Below are 24,517 nucleotides of genomic sequence, written 5' to 3' on the forward strand. Positions count from 1 at the left end.
AAGAGAGGGAAGAGAGGGAAGAGAGAGGGAAGAGAGAGGGAAGAGAGGGAAGAGAGAGAGAGAGGGAAGAGAGAGAGAGAGGGAAGAGAGCGAGAGAGAGGGAAGAGAGAGAGAGAGAGGGAAGAGAGAGAGAGAGAGGGAAGAGAGGGAAGAGAGAGAGAGAGAGGGAAGAGAGAGAGAGAGAGGGAAGAGAGAGAGAGAGAAGAGAGAGAAGAGAGAGAGAGAGGGACGAGAGAGAGATGAGAGAGGGGGAGAGGGAGAGATGAGAGAGAGAGAGAGAGGGAAGAGAGGGAAGAGAGAGAGAGAGAGGGAAGAGAGAGAGAGAGAGGGAAGAGAGAGAGAGAGAAGAGAGAGAAGAGAGAGAGAGAGGGACGAGAGAGAGATGAGAGAGGGGGAGAGAGAGAGATGAGAGAGAGAGAGAGATGAGAGAGAGAGAGGGAAGAGAGGGAAGAGAGAGAGAGAGAGAGGGAAGAGAGAGAGAGAGAAGAGAGAGAAGAGAGAGAGAGAGGGACGAGAGAGAGATGAGAGAGGGGGAGAGAGAGAGATGAGAGAGAGAGAGAGGGGGATAAGAGAGAGGGAAGAGAGAGAGGGAGAAGAGAGGGAAGGGGTGGGAGAGAGAGAGGAGAGGAAAGAGAGAGAGTAGAGGGAAGAGAGAGACAAGGGGGATAGAGAGGAGAGAGAGAGAGAGAGGGAAGAGAGAGAGAGAGAGAGGGGAGAGAGAGAAGAGATGGAAGAGAGAGAGGGACGATAGAGGGACGAGAGAGAAAGAGGGTCGAGAGAGGGACGATAGAGGGACGAGAGAGGGAGAGAGAGAGAGGGACGAGAGAGAGGGATGTATGAGAGAGGGAGAGGGACGAGAGAGAGAGAGGGACGAGAGAGAGAGAGGGACGAGAGAGAGAGAGGGACGAGTGAGAGAGAGCGGGACGAGAGAGAGAGAGCGGGACGAGAGAGAGAGAGACGAGAGAGAGAGAGAGACGAGAGAGAGAGAGGGACGAGAGAGAGAGAGAGAGAGGGACGAGAGAGAGAGGGACGAGAGAGAGAGAGGGACGAGAGAGAGAGGGAAGAAGAGGGAGGGAAGAGAAAGAAGAGGGAGGGAAGAGAAAGAAGAAGGAGTGAAGAGAAAGAAGAAGGAGTGAATAGAGGAAAGAGAGGGAAGATAGGGAGGAGAGAGGTGAGGAAAGAGAGAGGGGAGAGAGCGAGAGGGAAGAGAGAGAGAGGGGGAAGAGAGAGTGCGAAGAAAGAGAGAGTGACGAGAGAGTGAGGGGGTAGAAAGAGAGAAAAGGGGTAGAGGGAAGTGAGAGGAGAGGTAAGAGAGAGAGAGGGGAGAGGTAAGAGAGAGGGGAAAGTTAAGATGGAGAGGGAAGAGAGAGGGGAGAGAGGAGAGAGAAGAGAGAGTAAGGGAAGATAGGGGGAAGAGAGAGAGAGACGGGGGAGAGGGAGAGAGGGAAGAGGGAAAGTGTGAGAGAGAGGGAAGAGTGAGAGAGAGGGAAGAGGGAGAGAGACAAGAGGAAGAGGGAAGAGCGGGAATAGAGAGATAGAGAGAAAGGGATCAGAGGAAGAGAGCAAGAGGAGAGAGAAGAGAGAGAGGGAAGAGAGAATAAACCAAGGTTGTGCAGCATCACCACTATCAAACTGCCCCCCAGAGAGCCTCCTTTCTGATTGGTATATCTTTATCTATGACTGGTTTCATGTGTTCATCCATGTCTGAATCAGCTGTTACTGTCCTTGTTGCAGTTTCTGTCCATGGAGGTCTGTTCCCTCAAAGCAGATCAAGTTCCTGGTGGATCTCCTGTCTCAAGCAGCAGAGTGGGAGGAGCAGACAGGAGAGAAGACACTGAAGCTGGTATCATCAGTGTGGACTTACAGCACCTTTCCTTTTCCCTATGGAGACAGTTCTGAACAGAGTGATTTCCTGATTGATCTGTTCTCACATGTGAAGGACTATGAGACTCAAACAGGCAGGAGTTTCCTTCCAGCATTACAGCCAGTTTACCAGTCAGCTCCTGCAGTCTGGTCCATAGACCTCTCAGAGAGAAAGGCCTCCCTCCTCCTAGAAGTGCTGAAACTCCAACCAGAGAAGAAACCAGTAGAGCTGATGGGTTGGTCAGAAGAAGAGAGTGTAGTGAGGAGTTTCCTTCAGTGTCTGCCCTACATCTCACAGCTGTGGTGAGTTGGATCAGTACAGTTCAGAGGTTGTAGTTGTCTGTCCCTGTATTTCCCTTTAGAGATGATGCTTGTAGCTTTCTGCAGTAACTTAATAATTAAATATACACATACTGTTTAAAAAGATGCAATCTTACTTTGTGGTCAGGATTTTAAGGAACAATTGAAGTGGATGATGAGTTTAGAAAGATGGTCATTGTATTTTACCCTCCATAATGTGACCATCAGAAATGCATATCATATCTCTCACATATTCATCTATTTGTTGTTAAACTGTTCTTGCAGTTTTATTCCTCCACAGGATCAGAGAAGATCCCCTGAAGAGAGGAGAAAGAGAGAGAAGACATTCCTACTGAATCTGTGTCTTCAAGCAGCTCTCCAGGAGAGAGAAACCATACAAACAACTGTAGAGAAAGTGTTGTCACTGTCTAAAGTATATCGCTTTCAGAAATGTGATTTCCTGCTGGATCTGTACTCACATGTGAAGGACTATGAGACTCAAACAGGCAGGAGTTTCCTTCCAGCATTACAGAAAGTTTACCAGTCAGCTCCTGCAGTCTGGTCCATAGATCTCTCAGAGAGAAAGGCCTCATTCCTCCTAGAAGTACTGAAACTCCAACCAGAGAAGAAACCAGTAGAGCTGAAGGACTGGTCAGATGAAGAGAGTGAAGTGAGGAGTGTCCTTCAGTGTCTGCCCCACATCTCACAGCTGAGGTGAGTGTGTTTACATAGTAATGTTTTCTCATGTTTATGAACAATACTCTAATAATGTCTACATGTTTCAACATGTTAATTTTGTCCCTTGTTTATCCTCAGGTCAGTTTGAACTAATATCAGAGTTTTGTTTTTACTAGTTTAAATAGATGTTGTACACATCACACAGTGTCAGATTGTCGGAATCAGCTGTTACTGTCCTTGTTGCAGTTTCCATCCATGGAGGTCTGATCCCTCAAAGCAGATCAAGTTCCTGGTGGATCTCCTGTCTCAAGCAGCAGAGTGGGAGGAGCAGACAGGAGAGAAGACACTGAAACTGGTATCATCAGTGTGTACTTACAGAACCTTTCCTTTTCTCAGTGGATACAATCATAAACAGAGTGATTTCCTGTTGGATCTGTTCTCACATGTGAAGGACTATGAGACTCAAACAGGCAGCAGAGTCCTTCCAGCATTACAGACAGTTTACCAGTCAGCTCCTGCAGTCTGGTCCATAGACCTCTCAGAGAGAAAGGCCTCCCTCCTCCTAGAAGTGCTGAAACTCCAACCAGAGAAGAAACCAGTAGAGCTGAAGGGCTGGTCAGACGAAGAGAGTGAAGTGAGGAGTTTCCTTCAGTGTCTGCCCTACATCTCACAGCTGAGGTGAGTCTGAACATGTGATGCTAGTTGTTATTGTCTTGTAGAAACATTTGACATATAAAACTTTGTGTTGGCAAATCTTGTAGCAGTATTGTTAGAGAGGGGTAAAGGTAAAGATTTGTTGGGGCGCCAGGCAGGTATTAACCCTGTAGAAAGGAAAAGAGTAGGATAGAGAGAGACCCACTACCAGACACACACACATCAGCAGAAGAGACTGTCTAGAGTGTAGCCTGTTAGCCAGATAGCCAGTGGAGAGAAAAGATAAGACCATATAAAACACCCATCACAGCACAGGGGGAACCCCACCAATAATACCTCATACAATAATGATGGCAGTGCAATTTAACGGCAACTTCCTAGAAACAATTTACAAGAAAGAACCCCTTCATCAACATGAGAGGGTTTGCAGTAATCTGTATTACCTCCCGGTGGAGGAGTGCAGAGGGTATGAATGGTGGGGGGTCATAGACAAACAAAGGCCTTAAAATGTCCACAATCTTCTGGGCCACATGTCATTAGTACCACATATATACAGTTCAAATAATAAGACACAATAAACTGTCAAGAAACCTCCCTTTAACTAAAATGTCAACCCTAATACGTCTGGCAGGGCAATGATAGTCCAGCCACGCTGAACCTCAAAGGGAAGAGCATTGAAAACAATGATAAAGTCTGCAGCAGTGTAAAGCACTGGAGAGAGAGAGAGGGGGATGAGAGAGAAGAGAGAGACGAGAGAGAGAGGGGGATGAGAGAGAAGAGAGAGAGAGAGGTAGAGTGAGAGACAGAGAGAGAGCGAGAGGGGGAGAGTGAGAGAGAGAGGGAGAGAGAGAGGGATGAGAGAGAGAGGGACGAGAGAGAGAGGGACGAGAGAGAGAGGGACGAGAGAGAGAGAGGGACGAGAGAGGGACGAGAGAGAGAGAGAGGGATGAGAGAAAGAGAGAGAGGGACGAGAGAGAGAGGGACGAGAGAGAGAGAGGGACGAGAGAGAGAGAGGGACGAGAGAGAGAGAGAGGGATGAGAGAAAGAGAGAGAGGGACGAGAGAGAGGGACGAGAGAGATAGGGGCTAGAGAGGGCCGAGAGAGAGAGAGAGAGAGAGAGAGAGAGGGACGAGAGAGAGAGAGGGGGACGAGAGAGAAAGGGACGAGAGAGGGGGGAGAGAGAGGGGGGAGAGAGGGGAGAGAGGAGATGGAAGGGAGAGAAGAGAGAGAGTTGGGAGAGGGAGAGAGGAGAGGGAAGAGAGTGAGAGAGGGACGAGAGACGAGAGGGACGAGAGAGAGAGAGGGACGAGAGAGAGGGACGAGAGAGAGAGAGGGACGCGAGGGAGAGAGAGAGAGAGAGGGAGAGTGAGGGACGAGAGAGAGGGACGAGAGAGAAAGAGAGACAGACGAGAGGGACGAGAGACGAGAGGGACGAGAGAGAGGGACGAGAGAGAGAGAGGGACGAGAGAGAGAGGGACGAGAGAGAGGGTCGGGAGAGATAGGGGCTAGAGAGGGCCGAGAGAGAGAGAGAGAGAGAGGGACGAGAGAGAGAGAGGGGGACGAGAGAGAGAAAGGGACGAGAGAGGGACGAGAGAGAGAGAGGGACGAGAGAGAGGGGGGGAGAGGGGAGAGAGGAGATGGAAGGGAGAGAAGAGAGAGAGTTGGGAGAGGGAGAGAGGAGAGGGAAGAGAGTGAGAGAGGGACGAGAGACGACAGGGACGAGAGAGAGAGGGACGAGAGACGAGAGGGACGAGAGAGAGAGGGACGAGAGAGAGAGAGGGACGAGAGAGAGAGAGGGACGAGAGGGAGAGAGAGAGAGGGAGAGTGAGGGACGAGAGAGAGGGACGAGAGAGAGAGAGAGAGAGAGACAGACGAGAGGGACGAGAGACGAGAGGGACGAGAGAGAGAGAGGGACGAGAGAGAGAGAGGGACGAGAGAGAGAGAGGGACGAGAGAGAGAGAGAGAGGGACGAGAGAGGGAGTGAGGGACGAGAGAGATAGAGGGACGAGAGGGAGAGAGGGAGAGTGAGGGACGAGAGAGAGAGGGAGAGAGAGAGAGAGAGAGAGAGAGACAGACGAGAGGGACGAGAGACGAGAGGGACAAGAGAGAGAGGGACGAGAAAGAGAGGGACGAGAAAGAGAGAGAGGGGGACGAGAGAGAGAGGGACGAGAGACGAGAGGGACGAGAGAGAGAGAGAGAGGGAGAGAGAGAGGAGGGAGAGACAAGAGAGGGAGAGAGGGAGAGAGGGATGAGAGAGAGAGGGATGAGAGAGAGCGGGACGAGAGAGAGAGGGACGAGAGAGCGAGAGAGGGATGAGAGAGAGAGAAAGGGACGAGAGAGAGAGAGAGAGGGACGAGAGAGGGTCGAGAGAGAGAGAGGGCCGAGAGAGAGAGAGAGAGAGAGAGAGAGGGACGAGAGAGAGAGAGAGAGAGAGGGACGAGAGAGAGAGCGAGGGAGAGTGTGAGTGAGAGAGAGAGCGAGGGAGAGTGAGAGAGAGAGAGTGAGAGCGAGAGAGAGTGAGAGGGAAGAGAGAGAGAGCGAGAGGGAAGAGAGAGAGAGAGCGAGAGGGAAGAGAGAGAGAGCGAGAGGGAAGAGAGAGAGAGAGCGAGAGGGAAGAGAGAGAGAGAGTGAGAGGGAAGAGAGAGAGAGTGAAGTAAGCGAGAGAGAGAGAAAGTTAGAGGGAAGAGAGAGAGAGAGAGAGCGAGAAGGAAGAGAGAGAGAGCGAGAGGGAAGAGAGAGAGATAGGTAATTCTAGTGTGTGGCGACCTAAATGCCAGAACTAGACAAGAACCTGACACCCTCAGCACACAGGGGGACAAACACCTGCCTGCAGGTGACAGCATTCCCTCCCCCATATGCCCCCCTAGGCACAACTATGACAACATAACCAACAAAAACGGGTCACAACTCCTGCAGCTCGGTCACACGCTGGGTATGTACATAGTCAATGGTAGGCTTCGAGGGGACTCCTATGGTAGGTACACCTATAGCTCATCTCTTGGCAGTAGTACTGTAGACTACTTTATCACTGACCTCAACCCAGAGTCGCTCAGAGCGTTCACAGTCAGCCCACTGACACCCCTATCAGACCACAGCAAAATCACAGTCTACTTAAACAGAGCTATGCTCAATCATGAGGCATCAAAGCCAAAGGAACTGAGTAACATTAAGAAATGCTATAGATGGAAGGAATGCAGTTTGGAAACGTACCAAAAAACATTTAGGCAACAACAAATTCAATCCCTTTTAGAAAATTTCCTGGACAATACGTTCCACTGTAATAGTGAAGGTGTAAACTTGGCAGTAGAAAATCTTAACAATATATTCGACCTCTCAGCTTCCCTATCAAATCTAAAAATCTCAAATAGAAAACCGAAGAAAAATGAACAATGACAAATGGTTTGATGAAGAATGCAAAAATCTAAGAAATAAATTGAGAAACCTATCCAACCAAAAACATAGAGACCCGGAAAACCTGAGTCTACGCCTTCACTATGGTGAATCACTAAAACAATACAGAAATACACTACGGAAAAAGAAGAAACAGCATGTCAGAAATCAGCTCAATGCAATTGAATAATCTATAGACTCTAACCACTTCTGGGAAAATTGGAAAGCACTAAACAAACAACAACATGAAGAATTACCTATCCAAAATGGAGATGTATGGATAAACCACTTTTCCAATCTTTTTGGCTCTATAACAAAGAATAAAGTGCAAAAACATATACACGATCAAATACAGATCTTAGAATCAACTATTAAAGACTTCCAGATCCCACTGGACTCAACAATTACTGTGAATGAGTTACAGGACAAAATAAAAACCCTCCAACCCAAAAAGGCCTGTGATGTTGATGGTATCCTCAATGAAATGATCAAATATACAGACAACAAATTCCAATTGGCTATACTAAAACTCTTTAACATCATCCTTAGCTCTGGCATCTTCCCCAATATTTGGAACCAAGCACTGATCACCCCAATCCACAAAAGTGGAGACAAATTTTACCCCAAATAGAACAGTCTGCAGCACCCGGCCTCACCCTGCTAGAATCTGAAGTCAAATTTGGCTAAAAATACTTGAATCAGTCATAGAGCCCATTGCCCTTTATGGTTGTGAGGTCTGTGGTCCGCTCACCAACCAAGATTTCATAAAATGGGACAAACACCAAATTAAGACTCTGCATGCAGAATTCTGCAAAAATATCCTCCGTGTTCAACGTAGAACACCAAATAATGCATGCAGAGCAGAATTAGGCCGATACCCACTCATTATCCAAATCCAGAAAAGAGCCGTTAAATTCTACAACCACCTCAAATGAAGTGATTCCCAAACCTTCCCTAACAAAGCCATCACCTACAGAGAGATGAACCTGGTCCTGGGGCTCTGTTCACAAACACAAACACACCCTACAGAGCCCCAGGACAGCAGCACAATTAGACCCAAACAAAACATGAGAAAACAAAAAGATAATTACTTGATACATTGGAAAGAATTAACAAAAAATCAGAGCAAACAAGAATGCTATTTGGCCCTAAACAGAGAGTACACAGTGGCAGAATGCACAGTGGCACACTGCCCACAAAATGAAGTTGAAACTGAGCTGCACTTCCTAACCTCCTGCCCAATGTATGACCATTTTAGATGGTTTTAGTAAACTCCCATATCTACTGGGTGAAATTCCACAGTGTGACATCACAGCAGCAACATTTGTGACCTGTTGCCATAAAAAAAGGGCAACCAGTACACAAGGGCAACAAGCACCATTGTAAATACAACCCATATTTATGCTTATTTATTTTCCCTTGTGTACTTTAACCATTTGTACATTGTTACAACACTGTATATATATAATATATTTGTAATGTATTGTTTTGAAACTTCTTTATATGTAATGTTTACTGTTCATTTTTATTGTTTATTTCACTTTAGTATATTATCTACCTCACTTGCTTTGGCAATGTTAACACATGTTTCCCATGACAATAAAGCCCCTTGAATTGAATTGAGAGAGTTAGACGGAAGAGAGAGAGAGAGAGCGAGAGAGAAGAGAGGGAAGAGAGAGAGAGAACGAGAGGGAGAGGGAGAGAGGGAGAGAGAGAGAGAAAGAGAGAGAGCGAGAGAGAGAGAAAATAAACCAGAGTTGTGCAGCATCACCACTATCAAACTGCCCCCAGAGAGTCTCCTTTCTGACTGCTGATGCAAAGTGTCAGCACACGGTGAAGGCTCCGTATAAAACTACGCATGTTGGTGAATCTGGGAACATTTACCAGCCCATTTTCTGACGTAACTAATGATGCATTACTAAATGTCACAGATAGATAATGTTGCATTACTAAATGTCACAGATAGATAATGTTGCATTACTAAATGTCACAGATAGATAATGTTGCATTACTAAATGTCACAGATAGATAATGTGAACGTCTCTAATATTAAATACTTTAACATATAACCAAATCACATTATGTAAATGTATAACTTCTTCATATATCTTTAACTATGACTGGTTTCATGTGTTCATCCATGTCTGAATCAGATGTTACTGTCCTTGTTGCAGTTTCTGTCCATGGTGGTATGATCCCTCAAAGCAGATCAAGTTCCTGGTGGATCTCCTGTCTCAAGCAGCAGAGTGGGAGGAGCAGACAGGAGAGAAGACACTGAAACTGGTATCATCAGTGTGTACTTACAGCACCTTTCCTTATCACTATGGAGACAATTATAAACAGAGTGATTTCCTGCTGGATCTGTACTCACATGTGAGGGACTATGAGACTCAAACAGGAAGGAGTTTCCTTCCAGCATTACAGGCAGTTTACCTGTCAGCCAGGCCTGCAGTCTGGTCCATAGACCTCAGAAAGAGAAAGGCCTCCCTCCTCCTAGAAGTGCTGAAACTCCAACCAGAGAAGAAACCAGTAGAGCTTAAGAGCTGGTCAGATGAAGAGAGTGAAGTGAGGAGTTTCCTTCAGTGTCTGCCCTACATCTCACAGCTGTGGTGAGTTGGATCAGTACAGTTCAGAGGTTGTAGTTGTCTGTCCCTGTATTTCCCTTTAGAGATGATGCTTGTAGCTTTCTGCAGTAACTTAATAATTAAATATACACATACTGTTTAAAAAGATGCAATCTTACTTTGTGGTCAGGATTTTAAGGAACAATTGAAGTGGATGATGAGTTTAGAAATACAGTCATTGTATTTTACCCTCCATAATGTGACCATCAGAAATGCATATCACATATCTCACATATTCATCCATTTGTTGTTAAACTGTTCTTGCAGTTTTACTCCTTCACAGGGTCAGAGAAGATCCCCTGAAGAGAGGAGAAAGAGAGAGAGGACATTCCTACTGAATCTGTGCCTTCAAGCAGCTCTCCATGAGAGAGAAACCATACAAACAACTGTAGAGAAAGTGTTGTCACTGTCTAAAGTACATCACAACCAGAAATGTGATTTCCTGCTGGATCTGTTCTCACATGTGAAGGACTATGAGACTCAAACAGGCAGGAGGGTCCTTCCAGCATTACAGCCAGTTTACCAGTCAGCTCCTGCAGTCTGGTCCATAGACCTCTCAGAGAGAAAGACCTCCCGCCTCCTAGAAGTGCTGAAACTCCAACCAGAGAAGAAACCAGTAGAGCTGAAGGACTGGTCAGATGAAGAGAGTGAAGTGAGGAGTTTCCTTCAGTGTCTGCCCTACATCTCACAGCTGAGGTGAGTTGGATCAGTACAGTTCAGAGATTGTAGTTGTCTTATAGAGGAAGCCTGTAGATTTCTGCAGTAACTTAACAAACTAAACAGAAACATACTGTTTGGAAAATATGCAATCTTTGCGGTCAGGATTTTAAGGAACAATTGAAGTGGATGATGAGTTTAGAAATACAGTCATTGTATTTTACCCACCATAATGTGACCATCAGAAATGCATATCATATCTCTCACATATTAATCTATTTGTTGTAAAACTGTTCTTGCAGTTTTATTCCTTCACAGGATCAGAGAAGATCCCCTGAAGAGAGGAGAAAGAGAGAGAGGACATTCCTACTGAATCTGTGTCTTCAAGCAGCTCTCCATGAGAGAGAAACCATACAAACAACTGTAGAGAAAGTGTTGTCACTGTCTAAAGTATATCGCTTTCAGAAATGTGATTTCCTGCTGGATCTGTACTCACATGTGAAGGACTATGAGACTCAAACAGGCAGGAGTTTCCTTCCAGCATTACAGAAAGTTTACCAGTCAGCTCCTGCAGTCTGGTCCATAGATCTCTCAGAGAGAAAGGCCTCATTCCTCCTAGAAGTACTGAAACTCCAACCAGAGAAGAAACCAGTAGAGCTGAAGGACTGGTCAGATGAAGAGAGTGAAGTGAGGAGTGTCCTTCAGTGTCTGCCCTACATCTCACAGCTGAGGTGAGTGTGTTTACATAGTAATGTTTTCTCATGTTTATGAACAATACTCTAATAATGTCTACATGTTTCAACATGTTAATTTTGTCCCTTGTTTATCCTCAGGTCAGTTTGAACTAATATCAGAGTTTTTATTTTATTTACTAGTTTAAATAGATGTTGTACACATCACACAGTGTCAGATTGTCGGAATCAGCTGTTACTGTCCTTGTTGCAGTTTCCATCCATGGTGGTCTGATCCCTCAAAGCAGATCAAGTTCCTGGTGGATCTCCTGTCTCAAGCAGCAGAGTGGGAGGAGCAGACAGGAGAGAAGACACTGAAGCTGGTATCATCAGTGTGGACTTACAGCACCTTTCCTTATCACTATGGAGACAATTATAAACAGAGTGATTCCCTGCTGGATCTGTACTCACATGTGAAGGACTATGAGACTCAAACAGGCAGGAGTGTCCTTCCAGCATTACAGACAGTTTACCAGTCAGCTCCTGCAGTCTGGTCCATAGACCTCAGAAAGAGAAAGGCCTACCTCCTCCTAGAAGTGCTGAAACTCCAACCAGAGAAGAAACCAGTAGAGCTGAAGGGCTGGTCAGATGAAGAGAGTGAAGTGAGGAGTTTCCTTCAGTGTCTGTCCTACATCTCACAGCTGAGGTGAGTCTGAACATGTGGTGGTTAGTGATTATGTGATGCTAGTGGTTATTATCTTGTAGAAACATTTGACATATAAAACTTCAAGTGTTGGTAAATCTTGTAGCAGAATTGTTAGAGAGGGGTAAAGGTAAAGATTTTGTTGGGGCGCCGGGCAGGTATTAACCCTGTAGAAAGGAAAAGAGTAGGAGAGAGAGAGCCACACTACCAGACACACACACATCAGCAGAAGAGACTATCTAGAGTGTAGCCTGTTAGCCAGATAGCCAGTGGAGAGAAAAGATAAGACTCACCATATAAAACACCCATCACAGCACAGGGGGAAGCTCACCAATAATACCTCATACAATAATGAGGGCAGAGCAATTTAACAACAACTTCCTAGAAACAATTTACAAGAAAGAACCCAGTCATCAACATGAGAGGATTTGCAGTAATCTGTATTACCTCCCAGTGGAGGAGTGCAGAGGGTATGAATGGTGGGGGGTCATAGACAAACAAAGGCCTTAAAATGTCCACAATCTTCTGGGCCACATGTCATTAGTACCACATCAATACAGTTCAAATAACAAGACACAATAAACTGGCAAGAAACCTCCCTTTAACTAAAATGTCAACCCTAATACGTCTGGCAGGGCAATGATAGTCCAGCCACGCTGAATCTCAAAGGGAAGAGCATTGAAAACTATAAGAGAGGGGAGAGGAGAGAGGCAGGGGGAGAGGGGGAAGACAGGGAGAGAGGGAAGAGAGAGGGAGGGAGTGACGGGGGAGAGCGAGGGAGGAAAGAGAGCGAGAGAGGGAAGAGAGCGAGCGAGGGAAGAGAGCGAGAGGGGGAAGAGAGAGAGGGGGAAGAGAGAGAGGGGGAAGAGAGAGAGTGAAGAGAGTGAGAAAGGGAAGAGAGAGAGGGACGAGAGAGAGTGAAGAGAGTGAGAAAGGGAAGAAAGAGAGAGGGGGAATGTAGTATCTGGGATCTACATGTGTTTATATTAGTTACTGTGCTGTTACTAAGCAGTAATGCATTAGGGCAGTGTTACATTACTACACCTAATGGGAAATGCACATGGGAACTGGGGTGCCGGGAACTGTAGAGCACGAGGTGTTTTGACTAAACGAAAACTAACGGTACTCCCGTCTCCTGCCTGGTCATTTCTCCACAACACAAATATTACAGGGAAGAGAGAGAAAGGGAAGAGAGAGAGAGGGGGAAAAGAGAGAGTGAAGAGAGTGAGAAAGGGAAGAGAGAGAAGGGGACGAGAGAGAGGGGGGAGAGCGGGAAGAGAGAGCGAGAGAGGGAGAGAGCGAGAGAGGAAGAGAGCAAGAAAGGGAAGAGAGCGAGAGGGAAGAGAGCGAGAGGGGGAAGAGAGCGAGAGGGGGAAGAGAGCGAGAGAGGGAAGGGAGCGAAAGAGGGAAGAGAGAGAGAGGGAAGAGAAAGAGGGAAAAGAAAGAGAGGGAAGAGAAAGAGAGGGAGAGGGGGGCGAGAGAGTGGAGAGAGAGCGAGAGACGAGAGAGAGACGAGAGAGGGAAGAGATAGAGAGCGAGAGAGGGAAGAGAGAGAGAGGGAAGAGAGCGAGAGAGGGAAGAGAGAGAGAGGGAAGAGAGAGAGAGAGAGGGAAGGAAAAGAGAGAATGAAGGAAGAGGGAAGTGGGAAAATAAACCAGAGTTGTGCAGCATCACCACTATCAAACTGCCCCCAGAGAGCCTCCTTTCTGACTGCTGATGCAAAGTGTCAGCACACGGTGAAGGCTCCGTATAAAACTACACATGTTGGTGAATCTGGGAACATTTATCAGCCCATTTCCTGACATAACTAATGATGCATTACTAAATGTCACAGATAGATAATGTTGCATTACTAAATGTCACAGATAGATAATGTTGCATTACTAAATGTCACAGATAGATAATGTTGCATTACTAAATGTCACACATAGATAATGTGAATGTCTCTAATATTAAATACTTTAACATATAACCAAATCACATTATGTAAATGTTTAACTACTTCATATATCTTTAACTATGACTGGTTTCATGTGTTCATCCATGTCTGAATCAGATGTTACTGTCCTTGTTGCAGTTTCTGTCCAGTCTGGTCTGATCCCTCAAAGCAGATCAAGTTCCTGGTGGATCTCCTGTCTCAAGCAGCAGAGTGGGAGGAGCAGACAGGAGAGAAGACACTGAAACTGGTATCATCAGTGTGTACTTACAGCACCTTTCCTTTTCACTATGGAGACAATTATAAACAGAGTGATTTCCTGCTGGATCTGTACTCACATGTGAGGGACTATGAGACTCAAACAGGAAGGAGTTTCCTTCCAGCATTACAGGCAGTTTACCAGTCAGCCAGGCCTGCAGTCTGGTCCATAGACCTCAGAAAGAGAAAGGCCTCGCTCCTCCTAGAAGTGCTGAAACTCCAACCAGAGAAGAAACCAGTAGAGCTTAAGAGCTGGTCAGATGAAGAGAGTGAAGTGAGGAGTTTCCTTCAGTGTCTGCCCTACATCTCACAGCTGAGGTGAGTCTGAACATGTGGTGGTGGTTAGTGATTATGTGATGCTAGTAACATTTATACTAAGATTTCAAATGTTACTAAATGTCATACATTTTGTTTTTTTATTCATATATCTTTCCAAACATAACAAATGTTGCTGTTGTGTTAGTAACACCGATATTATGGAGTTTAGTCACGTTAATTTATCTTAATTATGTGATGCTAGACATTTGTCTTTTAGAAATCTTGTGGATTTTATCTTTAAGAATCTAAACGTTTATATTCAGAATATCTAATCTATAAAACCAAATGTCTTGTATACTATGTCTGTGACGTGGTATTATACTTCCATATGACAGGCAGGTATTCATGTACAGTGAGGTCAAAGTATTGGGACATGGACACATTTGTTATTTTGTCTCTGTACACTTTGGCATGATTCACTGACTGAGGTTAAAGGTCAGACTGTCAGCTTTAATGTCAGGGCAATTTCACAGTTTAGAAAGTGCTGGAGTACAGAGCCAAAACAACATAAAATGTGTCACTGACATGTGTCACCCCATACTTTTGGACGTCACTGTCTCCTAAATGTCTGATTTGATGTTCCCCATGTTCTGCTGTTTCAGCTGTGGTGATGACAGGTTCTTCCAGACTGTGTGTGAATCCATCCCTGTGAGGTCCAGAGAGGAGGACCAGCAGTTGGCCTCTCTCCTCCAGGCATTGGGCTCCACCCTGTCACTGGGAGGAGAGTTACCCAGGAAAACCTGCAGGTCTGTGGGGAGAGTCCTGGGTCTCTGTGCCTCCAGAGTGGACCTCACTCTCACCCCCAGCAAGATCTCTCTCCAAGGAGCCGCACTTCTTTTGAGACATGAGTCAAAGCTCCACAAGCTCAGGTATGTTCAGGAAGACAGCTTTTACAGGTCTATTGAATAGTTGATTCTCCTACTGAGTATTTATCTGACGAGGTTTCTCTGTTTCAAGTGACTTGCGTTTTGTCTTTTCATTCCAGGCTGAGTGTTGGTGTGGCAGTGAAACTGTCCAGACTGGTTAGGAGGACAGGGAGAGGTGCTACTCCACTGACTGTCCCAGAACTCTCCCTGGTCCTAAAGAGCAGCCAGCCACCAGAGAGAGTGTTATCCAGGGCTCTGAGTAGTGTGGCGTCCCTGCTGAGACTCTGGAGGGTTCAGTGTCTGGACCTGACTGACTTCTGCATTCAGGGTCACTCTCTCATCACACTGCTGTGTCACCAGGGACCTCTCTCTCTCAGGTCAGTCTGAAGCTGATGTTTTTTAGAAATAGTAACTTCATTCATGTGTTTTTTTTCATATTTCTGACTGCCTGTATGTTCCAACCTCCTAGACTGAACTCAGAAACTTTGCAGCAGCTGACTGTAGTAGTCTATGAAGCTCAGGACAAGGACTTGACTCAGTGGTTCCTGGAGAAGGTTGGTGGAGACCTGACCTCCTGCAGGCTGGACTGGGAAGTGCTTCTCTCTCTAATGCAGCATTCAACCCACAACATCACTGTGGACCTCAGGAAGAACCGGCTCCTAGAGAAGAACAGCTCAGATCTTCTCCCCTTTCTGGGAAGGGTTACTCTCAAGAGGTGAGAGAACTTATTTATCTGTTCAGACTTTCTAGAAATAATAAAATAACTATTTCTATCCAGTGACATGTTGTTCTGAGTTTTCCTCTGTAATATATTAGGGTTTTATTCAAGAGGTGGGAGATCTTGATTCAATATTTATGTGCTTTAATTATTCATGTCCTATCCAGCCAGTTGTTACTATGTGACTTATCCTTTATAAAACCTTGACATAACAACAACAATCCTTTCTCCATGTTTGTTCAGGTCCAGTTCCAGCTTTGTAAAGTCCTCCATCAGACAGATCTATGACAGTAGAGCCAGTGACTGTGTGTCCAGTTTGTTGAGTTCTTCAGACCATTGGATCAACCTGAACAGCAGAGAGCTGGACAGAGTGGACTGTACCGCTCTGTGTTTTACCCTGCTGCACAGCCACCAAGTCAAAGTCAACCTGCTGTGGACCTCCATACCACCGGGGGAGATAGAGAGCATCCTGCCTCTTCTGGACAGAGTCTCCCAACTCAGGTTTAGTTGGCACTCGTTGACCCTGCTAGAATGGATAGAACTATGAGGCTTTCCACTTCCTGACTGATTTAACCTCTAACCCTAACCTTAGTGTAATGTACTAACCTTAACCTCAGCTAGGGGCGGAATTGAAGGGGAACACCTGGGAGTTGACCTGATAAACAGAGTTGTATTGTCTTTATCAGTGTTTTAATTGGTGATGGTGTGTAAATAAGTCTCTCTCTCTGTAGTGTTGACAGGAGGTTACTGCTGAGTTTCCTCCAGTGCTGTGCTGCCTCTCAGATCCATCAGGGGGCGCCACCACTACCAACAGCAGTATGGCTGCTCAGGTCTCTGCACTACAGACTGGACTTCTCCTGCTCCTCCTCTGTGGACCTGTCAGCTCAGGACCAGGGGGAGGCTCTGTGTCTGACCACTGACCATTGCAGGGCCATCAACTCTGTTCTGAAGCAGAACCAACACGGCACCCCGCTGGTTCAGAACCAGGTCCAGATCATCCTAAGAGACTGTGAGGTGGAGGACAGAGCACTGAGGGAGCTGCTTCCCATCCTGAATATTGTCAAGCTGAGGTTAGACACACAAAGACAATCATTTGACCAACTAGTTAATCAGTAGGAGTTAGACCTACTCTGTGTCATAATGTTGTCTCTGCTTCTTGTCCTCTCAGCCCCAGCAAAGCTCTGCTACTTCAGCTGCTGTACCTTGTGTGTGAGGGGATTGAAGAGGGGCTGCTGAGGCACGCAGAGTCCCTGTGCAGAGCCCTGGATGGGGAGCTGGACCTCAGTGAGACCAGGCTGGACCAGAAGGCCTGTGGATCTCTGGCCCTGGTTCTGGAACACTCAGAGGGTCTGTCAGAACTGGACCTCAGCCACTGTCAACTCACAGACCACCAGCTACAGCCCCTGATCACACACCTTCATAAAGTACAAGTCCTGGAGTGAGTGGCTTTCACTGTGTGTGTGTGTGTGTGTGTGTGTGTGTGTGTGTGTGTGTGTGTGTGTGTGTGTGTGTGTGTGTGTGTGACACTAGATGACAAATGTCAAACCACTCGTTCTCTCTCTCTCTCTGTCTTTCTCTGTCTCTCTTTCTCTCTCTGTCTTTCTCTCTCTTGCTCTCTCTCTTGCTCTCTCTCTTGCTCTCCGTCTCTCTTGCTGTCTCTCTCTCTCTTGCTGTCTCTCTCTCTCGCGCTCTCTCTCTCTCTCTTTCTCTCTCTCTCTCTCTCTCTCTCTCTCTCTCTCTCTCTCTCTCTCTCAGCCTGAGCCACAATGACATCACTGATGCTCTGACTGACAGAATACTCCAACTGGTCTCTACCAACACTTCAATACACACCGTACGGTAAGGGTGTGTGTGATGGTGAGCAGAGCATGTGTGTGTGTGAGATCATATGGGTGTGTCTGTTTCTGGGGGCAACTGTTGGAGGATGGAGATTTGGTGTCTAATGATGTAATAATGATTCATAATAATCATGTTTTATAGACTCTTCAACAACAGAATCCAGGACAGAAGACCCTTCCTGACAGATAAGAGGTTTGACATCTGGTGAAACAACATCAGGTCTTAGTTCAGGAAGAGAAGGCTGAATCCAGGACAGAAGACCCTTCCTGACAGACAAGAGGTTTGACATCTGGTGAAGATAATGCTGTATAATGACAGGATAATGTGGTCAATGTAGAAGATCTGGTGATGATAATGTTGTATAATGACACTATAATGTGTCAATGTAGAAGGCAGGTTTGACATGTGGTGATGATAATGTTGTATAATGACACTATAATGTGTCAATGTAGAAGGCTGGTTTGAGATCTGGTGATGATAATGCTGTATAATAACAGGATAATGTGGAACATAAACTGATGGAACATTTTAATACAAAAGACACACAACAAACTGGTTGTTCCAGCTGGAACAGTCCGATCATGTGTAAACTACAGTCAACAGACTCATCTGCTACTTTCTGTACTTTTTTAGCCAATAGTGCTAGTAACACTCACAAGTCAAAAGTGGTCCCTGAAAATGTTGTACTACATCACATATGTTCACCACGTCATCTCTCTCTCTGCTGTGGCCCGCCCTGCAACCTCATTGGATAACCCTGGGCTGGCTTCTTGCTAGCTGTCACTCAAATACGAGTGGCTGAAGCTCATGAGATAGAACTCTAATTGCCAGGGAAATGGAGGGGAAATGGCGCGGCTGTCACGTTCTGACCTTTATTTCCGTTGTTTTGTATTTATTTAGTATGGTCAGGGCGTGAGTTGGGTGGGCAGTCTATGTTTGTTTTTCTATGTTTTGGGGCATTTCTATGTTTTCGGCCTAGTATGGTTCTCAATCAGAGGCAGGTGTCATTAGTTGTCTCTGATTGAGAATCATACTTAGGTAGCCTGGGTTGCACTGTTTGTTTGTGGGTGATTGTCTATGTTAGTGGCCTGTGTTCAGCAGTCTATTTTCTATTTTTTTCACCGTCGTCATTTGTTTATTGTTTTGTATGCAGTGTCAGTATTTTCTTTATTAAAGATTTACATTTACTTTTGGTCCTCTGATCCGTTTCGCCTCTTCAGATGAAGAGGAGGACGACCGTGACAGCGGCACAGTTTCAACAAATTGTCGCTTTCCAACTTGGGATTTTTGTTGCTTTTCTGAGGTAAGATGAGGCATGAATTAATATTGAAACTATGCAGTGTTTTTTTTTTTTTTTACGTGTTATTTCTTACATTGGTACCCCAGGTCATCTTAGGTTTCATTACATACAGTCGAGAAGAACTACTGAATATAAGATCAGCGTCAACTCACCATCAGTATGACCAAGAATATGTTTTTCGCACGCGGATCCTGTGTTCTGCCTTTCACCCAGGACAACGGAATGGATCCCAGCCGGCGACCCAAAAAAATGACTCTGAAAAAGAGGGAAACGAGCCGGTCTTCTGGTCAGACTCCGGAGACGGGCACACCGTGCACCACTCCCTAGCATCCTTCTCGCCAATGTCCAGTCTCTTGACAACAAGGTTGATGAAATCCGAGCAAGGGTAGCATTCCAGAGGGACATCAGAGACTGTAACGTTCTTTGCTTCACGGAAACATGGCTCACTGGAGAGACGCTATCGGGGGCGGTGCAGCCAGCGGGTTTCTCCACGCATCGCGCCGACAGAAACAAACATCTTTCTGGTAAGAAGAGGGGCGGGGAGTATGCCTTATGGCTAACGAGACATGGTGTGATGAAAGAAACATACAGGAACTCAAATCCTTCTGTTCACCTGGAAGCTGGACTCCATTTATCCGGAGGCTGCATTCATTGTTGCTGGGGATTTTAACAAGGCTAATCTGAAAACAAGACTCCCTAAATTTTATCAGCATATTGATTGCGCAACCAGGGGTGGAAAAACCTTGGATCATTGTTACTCTAACTTTCGCGACGCATATAAGGCCCTGCCCCGCCCTCCTTTCAGAAAAGCTGACCACGACTCCATTTTGTTGATCCCTGCCTACAGACAGAAACTAAAACAAGAGGCTCCCACGCTGAGGTCTGTCCAACGCTGGTCCGACCAAGCTGACTCCACTCTCCAAGACTGCTTCCATCACGTGGACTGGAACATGTTTCGTATTGCGTCAGATAACAATATTGACGAATACGCTGATTCGGTGTGCGAGTTCATTATAACGTGCGTTGAAGATGTCGTTCCCATAGCAACGATTAAAACATTCCCTAACCAGAAACCGTGGATTGATGGCAGCATTCGCGTGAAACTGAAAGCGCGAACCACTGCTTTTAATCAGGGCAAGGTGACTGGTAACATGACCGAATACAAACAGTGCAGCTATTCCCTCCGCAAGGCTATCAAACAAGCTAAACGTCAGTACAGAGACAAAGTAGAATCTCAATTCAACGGCTCAGATCCAAGAGGCATGTGGTAGGGTCTACAGTCAATCACGGACTACAAGAAGAAATCCAGCCCAGTCACGGACCAGGATGTCCTGCTCCCAGGCAGACTAAATAACTTTTTTGCCCGCTTTGAGGACTATACAGTGCCACTGACACGGCCTGCAACGAAAACATGCGGACTCTCCTTCACTGCAGCTGAGGTGAGTAAGACATTTAAACGTGTTAACCCTCGCAAGGCTGCAGGCCCAGACGGCATCCCCAGCCGCGCCCTCAGAGCATGCGCAGACCAGCTGGCCGGTGTGTTTACGGACATATTCAATCAATCAATCCCTATACCAGTCTGCTGTTCCCACATGCTTCAAGAGGGCCACCATTGTTCCTGTTCCCAAGAAAGCTAAGGTAACTGAGCTAAACGACTACCGCCCCGTAGCACTCACTTCCGTCATCATGAAGTGCTTTGAGAGACTAGTCAAGGACCATATCACCTCCACCCTACCCGACACCCTAGACCCACTCCAATTTGCTTACCGCCCAAATAGGTCCACAGACGATGCAATCTCAACCACACTGCACACTGCCCTAACCCATCTGGACAAGAGGAATACCTATGTGAGAATGCTGTTCATCGACTACAGCTCTGCATTCAACACCATAGTACCCTCCAAGCTCGTCATCAAGCTCGAGACCCTGGGTCTCGACCCCGCCCTGTGCAACTGGGTAATGGACTTCCTGACGGGCCGCCCCCAGGTGGTGAGGGTAGGCAACAACATCTCCACCCCGCTGATCCTCAACACTGGGGCCCCACAAGGGTGCGTTCTGAGCCCTCTCCTGTACTCCCTGTTCATGCACGCCTCCAACTCAATCATCAAGGTTGCGGACGACACAACAGTGGTAGGCTTGATTACCAACAACGACGAGACGGCCTACAGGGAGGAGGTGAGGGCCCTCGGAGTGTGGTGTCAGGAAAATAACCTCACACTCAACGTCAACAAAACTAAGGAGATGATTGTGGACTTCAGGAAACAGCAGAGGGAACACCCCCCCCCCCCCATCCACATCGATGGAACAGTAGTGGAGAGGTTAGCAAGTTTTAAGTTCCTCGGCATACACATCACAGACAAACTGAATTGGTCCACTCACACAGACAGCATCGTGAAGAAGGCGCAGCAGCGCATCTTCAACCTCAGGAGGCTGAAGAAATTCGGTTTGTCACCAAAAGCACTCACAAACTTCTACAGATGCACAATCGAGAGCATCCTGGCGGGCTGTATCACCGCCTGGTACGGCAACTGCTCCGCCCACAACCGTAAGGCTCTCGGACCGAGAGACTGAAAAACAGCTTCTATCTCAAGGCCATCAGACTGTTAAACAGCCACCACTAACATTGAGTGGCTGCTGCCAACACATTGACACTGACACTGACTCAACTACAGCCACTTTAATAATGGGAATTGATGGGAAATGATGTAAATATATCACTAGCCACTTTAAACAATGCTACCTTATATAATGTTACTTACCCTACATTATTCATCTCATATGCATACGTATATACTGTACTCTATATCATCGACTGCATCCTTATGTAATAAATGTATCACTAGCCACTTTAACTATGCCACTTTGTTTACATACTCACCTCATGTATATACTGTACTCGATACCATCTACTGTATCCTGCCTATGCTGCTCTGTACCATCACTCATTCATATATCCTTATGTACATATTCTTTATCCCCTTACACTGTGTATAAGACAGTAGTTTTGGAATTGTTAGTTAGATTACTTGTTGGTTATTACTGCATTGTCGGAACTAGAAGAACAAGCATTTCGCTACACTCGCATTAACATCTGCTAACCATGTGTATGTGACAAATAACATTTGATTTGATTTGATCCAGCCCAAAGTGTGAGGAAAAAACCTCAAAAAATTGAGGAAAACCTCAATTACATAATTATCTACCTACTAACCGCACATTGACTCTGTACCACTACCACTACTGTATATAGCCTCGCTATTGTTATTTACAGCTGCTCTTTAATCATTTGTTATTCTTATCTCTTACTTTTATTGTGATATTTTCTTAACTGCATTGTTGGTTAAGTGCTTGTAAGTAAGCATTTCACTGTAAGGTTCTACACCTGTATTCATCTGACTAATAAAGTTTGATTTGATTATCATTTGATGATGTCTTTCCTATAGTTGTCTATAGGAAATGACAACACATTTACAGTCTAGTAGATTTAGTAGTCTATAGGAAATGCCAACACATTTACAGTGTAGTAGATTTAGTTTTCTATAGGAAATGACAACACATTTACAATGTAGTAGATTTAGTTGTCTATTGGAAATGCTGACAAATTTACAGTCTAGTAGATTTAGTTTTCTATAGGAAATGACAACACATTTACAGTCTAGTAGATTTAGTTTTATACAGGAAATGACAAAACATTTACAGTCGAGTAGATTTAGTTTTCTATAGGAAATGACAACACATTTACAATGTAGTAGATTTAGTTGTCTATTGGAAATGCTGACAAATTTACAGTCTAGTAGATTTCGTTTTCTATAGGAAATGACAACACATTTACAGTCGAGTAGATTTAGTTTTCTATAGGAAATGACAACACATTTAGAGTGTAGTAGATTTAGTTGTCGATTGAAATGCCGACACATTTACAGTCTAGTAGATTTAGTAGTCTATAGGAAATGTTGACACATTTACAGTCCAGTAGATTTAGTTTTCTATAGGAAATGCCAACACATTTACAGTCTAGTAGATCTTGTAGTCTATAGGAAATGACAACACATTTACAGTGTAGTAGATTTAGTTGTCTATAGGAAATGACAACACATTTACAGTGTAGTAGATTTAGTTGTCTATAGGAAATGACAACACATTTACAGTCAGTAGATCTTGTAGTCTATAGGAAATGCCAACACATTTACAGTCTAGTAGATTTAGTGTTCTATAGGAAATGACAACAGATTTACAGTGTAGTAGATTTAGTTGTCTATAGGAAATGCTGACAAATTTACAGTCTAGTAGATTCAGTTGTCGAAAGGAAATGACAACACATTTACAGTGTAGTAGATTTAGTTGTCTATAGGAAATGACAACACATTAACAGTGTAGTAGATTTAGTTGTCTATAGGAAAAGACAATACGTGTACAGTGTAGTAGATTTAGTTGTCTAAAGGAAAAGACAACACATTTACAGTCTAGTAGATTTAGTTTTATATAGGAAATGTCAACACAATTACAGTCTAGTAGATTTAGTTGTCAAAAGGAAATGCCAACACATTTTCAGGCGAGTAGATTTAGTTGTCTAAAGGAAATGACAACACATTTACAGTGTAGTAGATTTAGTTGTCTACTGGAAATGCTGACAAATGTACCGTCTTGTAGAGTTAGTTTTCTATTGGAAATGCCGACATTTACAGTCTACTAGATTTAGTTGTCTATAGGAAATGTTGACACATTTACAGTCCAGTAGATTTAGTTTTCTATAGGAAATGCCAACACATTTACAGTCTAGTAGATTTAGTAGTCTATAGGAAATGTTGACACATGTACAGTCTAGTAGATTTAGTTGTCTATAGGAAATGACAATACGTGTACAGTGTAGTAGATTTAGTTGTCTAAAGGAAATGACAACACATTTTCAGGCGAGTAGATTTAGTTGTCTAAAGGAAATGACAACACATTTACAGTGTAGTAGATTTAGTTGTCTACTGGAAATGCTGACAAATGTACAGTCTTGTAGAGTTAGTTTTCTATTGGAAATGCCGACATTTACAGTCTAGTAGATTTAGTTGTCTATAGGAAATGTTGACACATTTACAGTCCAGTAGATTTAGTTTTCTATAGGAAATGCCAACACATTTACAGTCTAGTAGATTTAGTTGTCTGTAGGAAATGACAATACGTGTACAGTGTAGTAGATTTAGTTGTCTGTAGGAAATGACAACACATTTACAGTCTAGTAGATTTAGTTGTCTATAGGAAATTACAACACATTTACAGTGTAGTAGATTTAGTTGTCTATTGAAATGCTGACAAATTTACAGTCTTGTAGATTTAGTTGTCTATTGGAAATGCCGACACATTTACAGTCTAGTAGATTTAGTTGTCTGTAGGAAATGACAATACGTGTACAGTGTAGTAGATTTAGTTGTCTGTAGGAAATGACAACACATTTACAGTCTAGTAGATTTAGTTGTCTATTGGAAATGCCGACACATTTACAGTCTAGTAGATTTAGTTTTATATAGGAAATGTCAACACAATTACAGTGTAGTAGATTTAGTTGTCTATTGAAATGCTGACAAATTTACAGTCTTGTAGATTTAGTTGTCTATTGGAAATGCCGACACATTTACAGTCTAGTAGATTTAGTTGCCTATAGGAAATGACAATACGTGTACAGTGTAGTAGATTTAGTTGTCTAAAGGAAATGACAACACATTTTCAGGCGAGTAGATTTAGTTGTCTAAAGGA

General features: G+C 44.8%; 2 protein-coding genes across 2 annotated transcripts in view; both read left to right on the forward strand.

The window, feature by feature from the left end:
* The window catches only part of LOC110513232, a 122,658-nt gene extending 104,734 nt beyond the window's left edge, over window positions 1-17,924 (forward strand). The window contains exon 25 of the transcript XR_005034308.1: window positions 17,668-17,924. The gene's annotated coding sequence lies outside the window, so the exon portion shown is untranslated. The remainder of the gene's footprint in view (window positions 1-17,667) is intronic.
* Window positions 1-17,924, forward strand: part of LOC110510945 — a 30,650-nt gene extending 12,726 nt beyond the window's left edge. The window contains exons 8-20 of the mRNA XM_036989416.1: window positions 1,735-2,166; window positions 3,088-3,519; window positions 9,777-10,205; window positions 11,112-11,543; window positions 13,618-14,052; window positions 14,655-14,921; window positions 15,038-15,295; window positions 15,388-15,633; window positions 15,880-16,137; window positions 16,368-16,706; window positions 16,805-17,074; window positions 17,392-17,475; window positions 17,617-17,924. Of these exons, the coding sequence (XP_036845311.1) occupies window positions 1,735-2,166; window positions 3,088-3,519; window positions 9,777-10,205; window positions 11,112-11,543; window positions 13,618-14,052; window positions 14,655-14,921; window positions 15,038-15,295; window positions 15,388-15,633; window positions 15,880-16,137; window positions 16,368-16,706; window positions 16,805-17,074; window positions 17,392-17,475; window positions 17,617-17,683 (3,949 nt within the window). The 3' untranslated portion in view covers window positions 17,684-17,924. The remainder of the gene's footprint in view (window positions 1-1,734; window positions 2,167-3,087; window positions 3,520-9,776; window positions 10,206-11,111; window positions 11,544-13,617; window positions 14,053-14,654; window positions 14,922-15,037; window positions 15,296-15,387; window positions 15,634-15,879; window positions 16,138-16,367; window positions 16,707-16,804; window positions 17,075-17,391; window positions 17,476-17,616) is intronic.
* Window positions 17,925-24,517: the final 6,593 nt, after the last annotated feature.

This window comes from Oncorhynchus mykiss, chromosome 10 (genome assembly GCF_013265735.2).
Source record: "Oncorhynchus mykiss isolate Arlee chromosome 10, USDA_OmykA_1.1, whole genome shotgun sequence".
Lineage (NCBI taxonomy): Eukaryota > Metazoa > Chordata > Actinopteri > Salmoniformes > Salmonidae > Oncorhynchus > Oncorhynchus mykiss.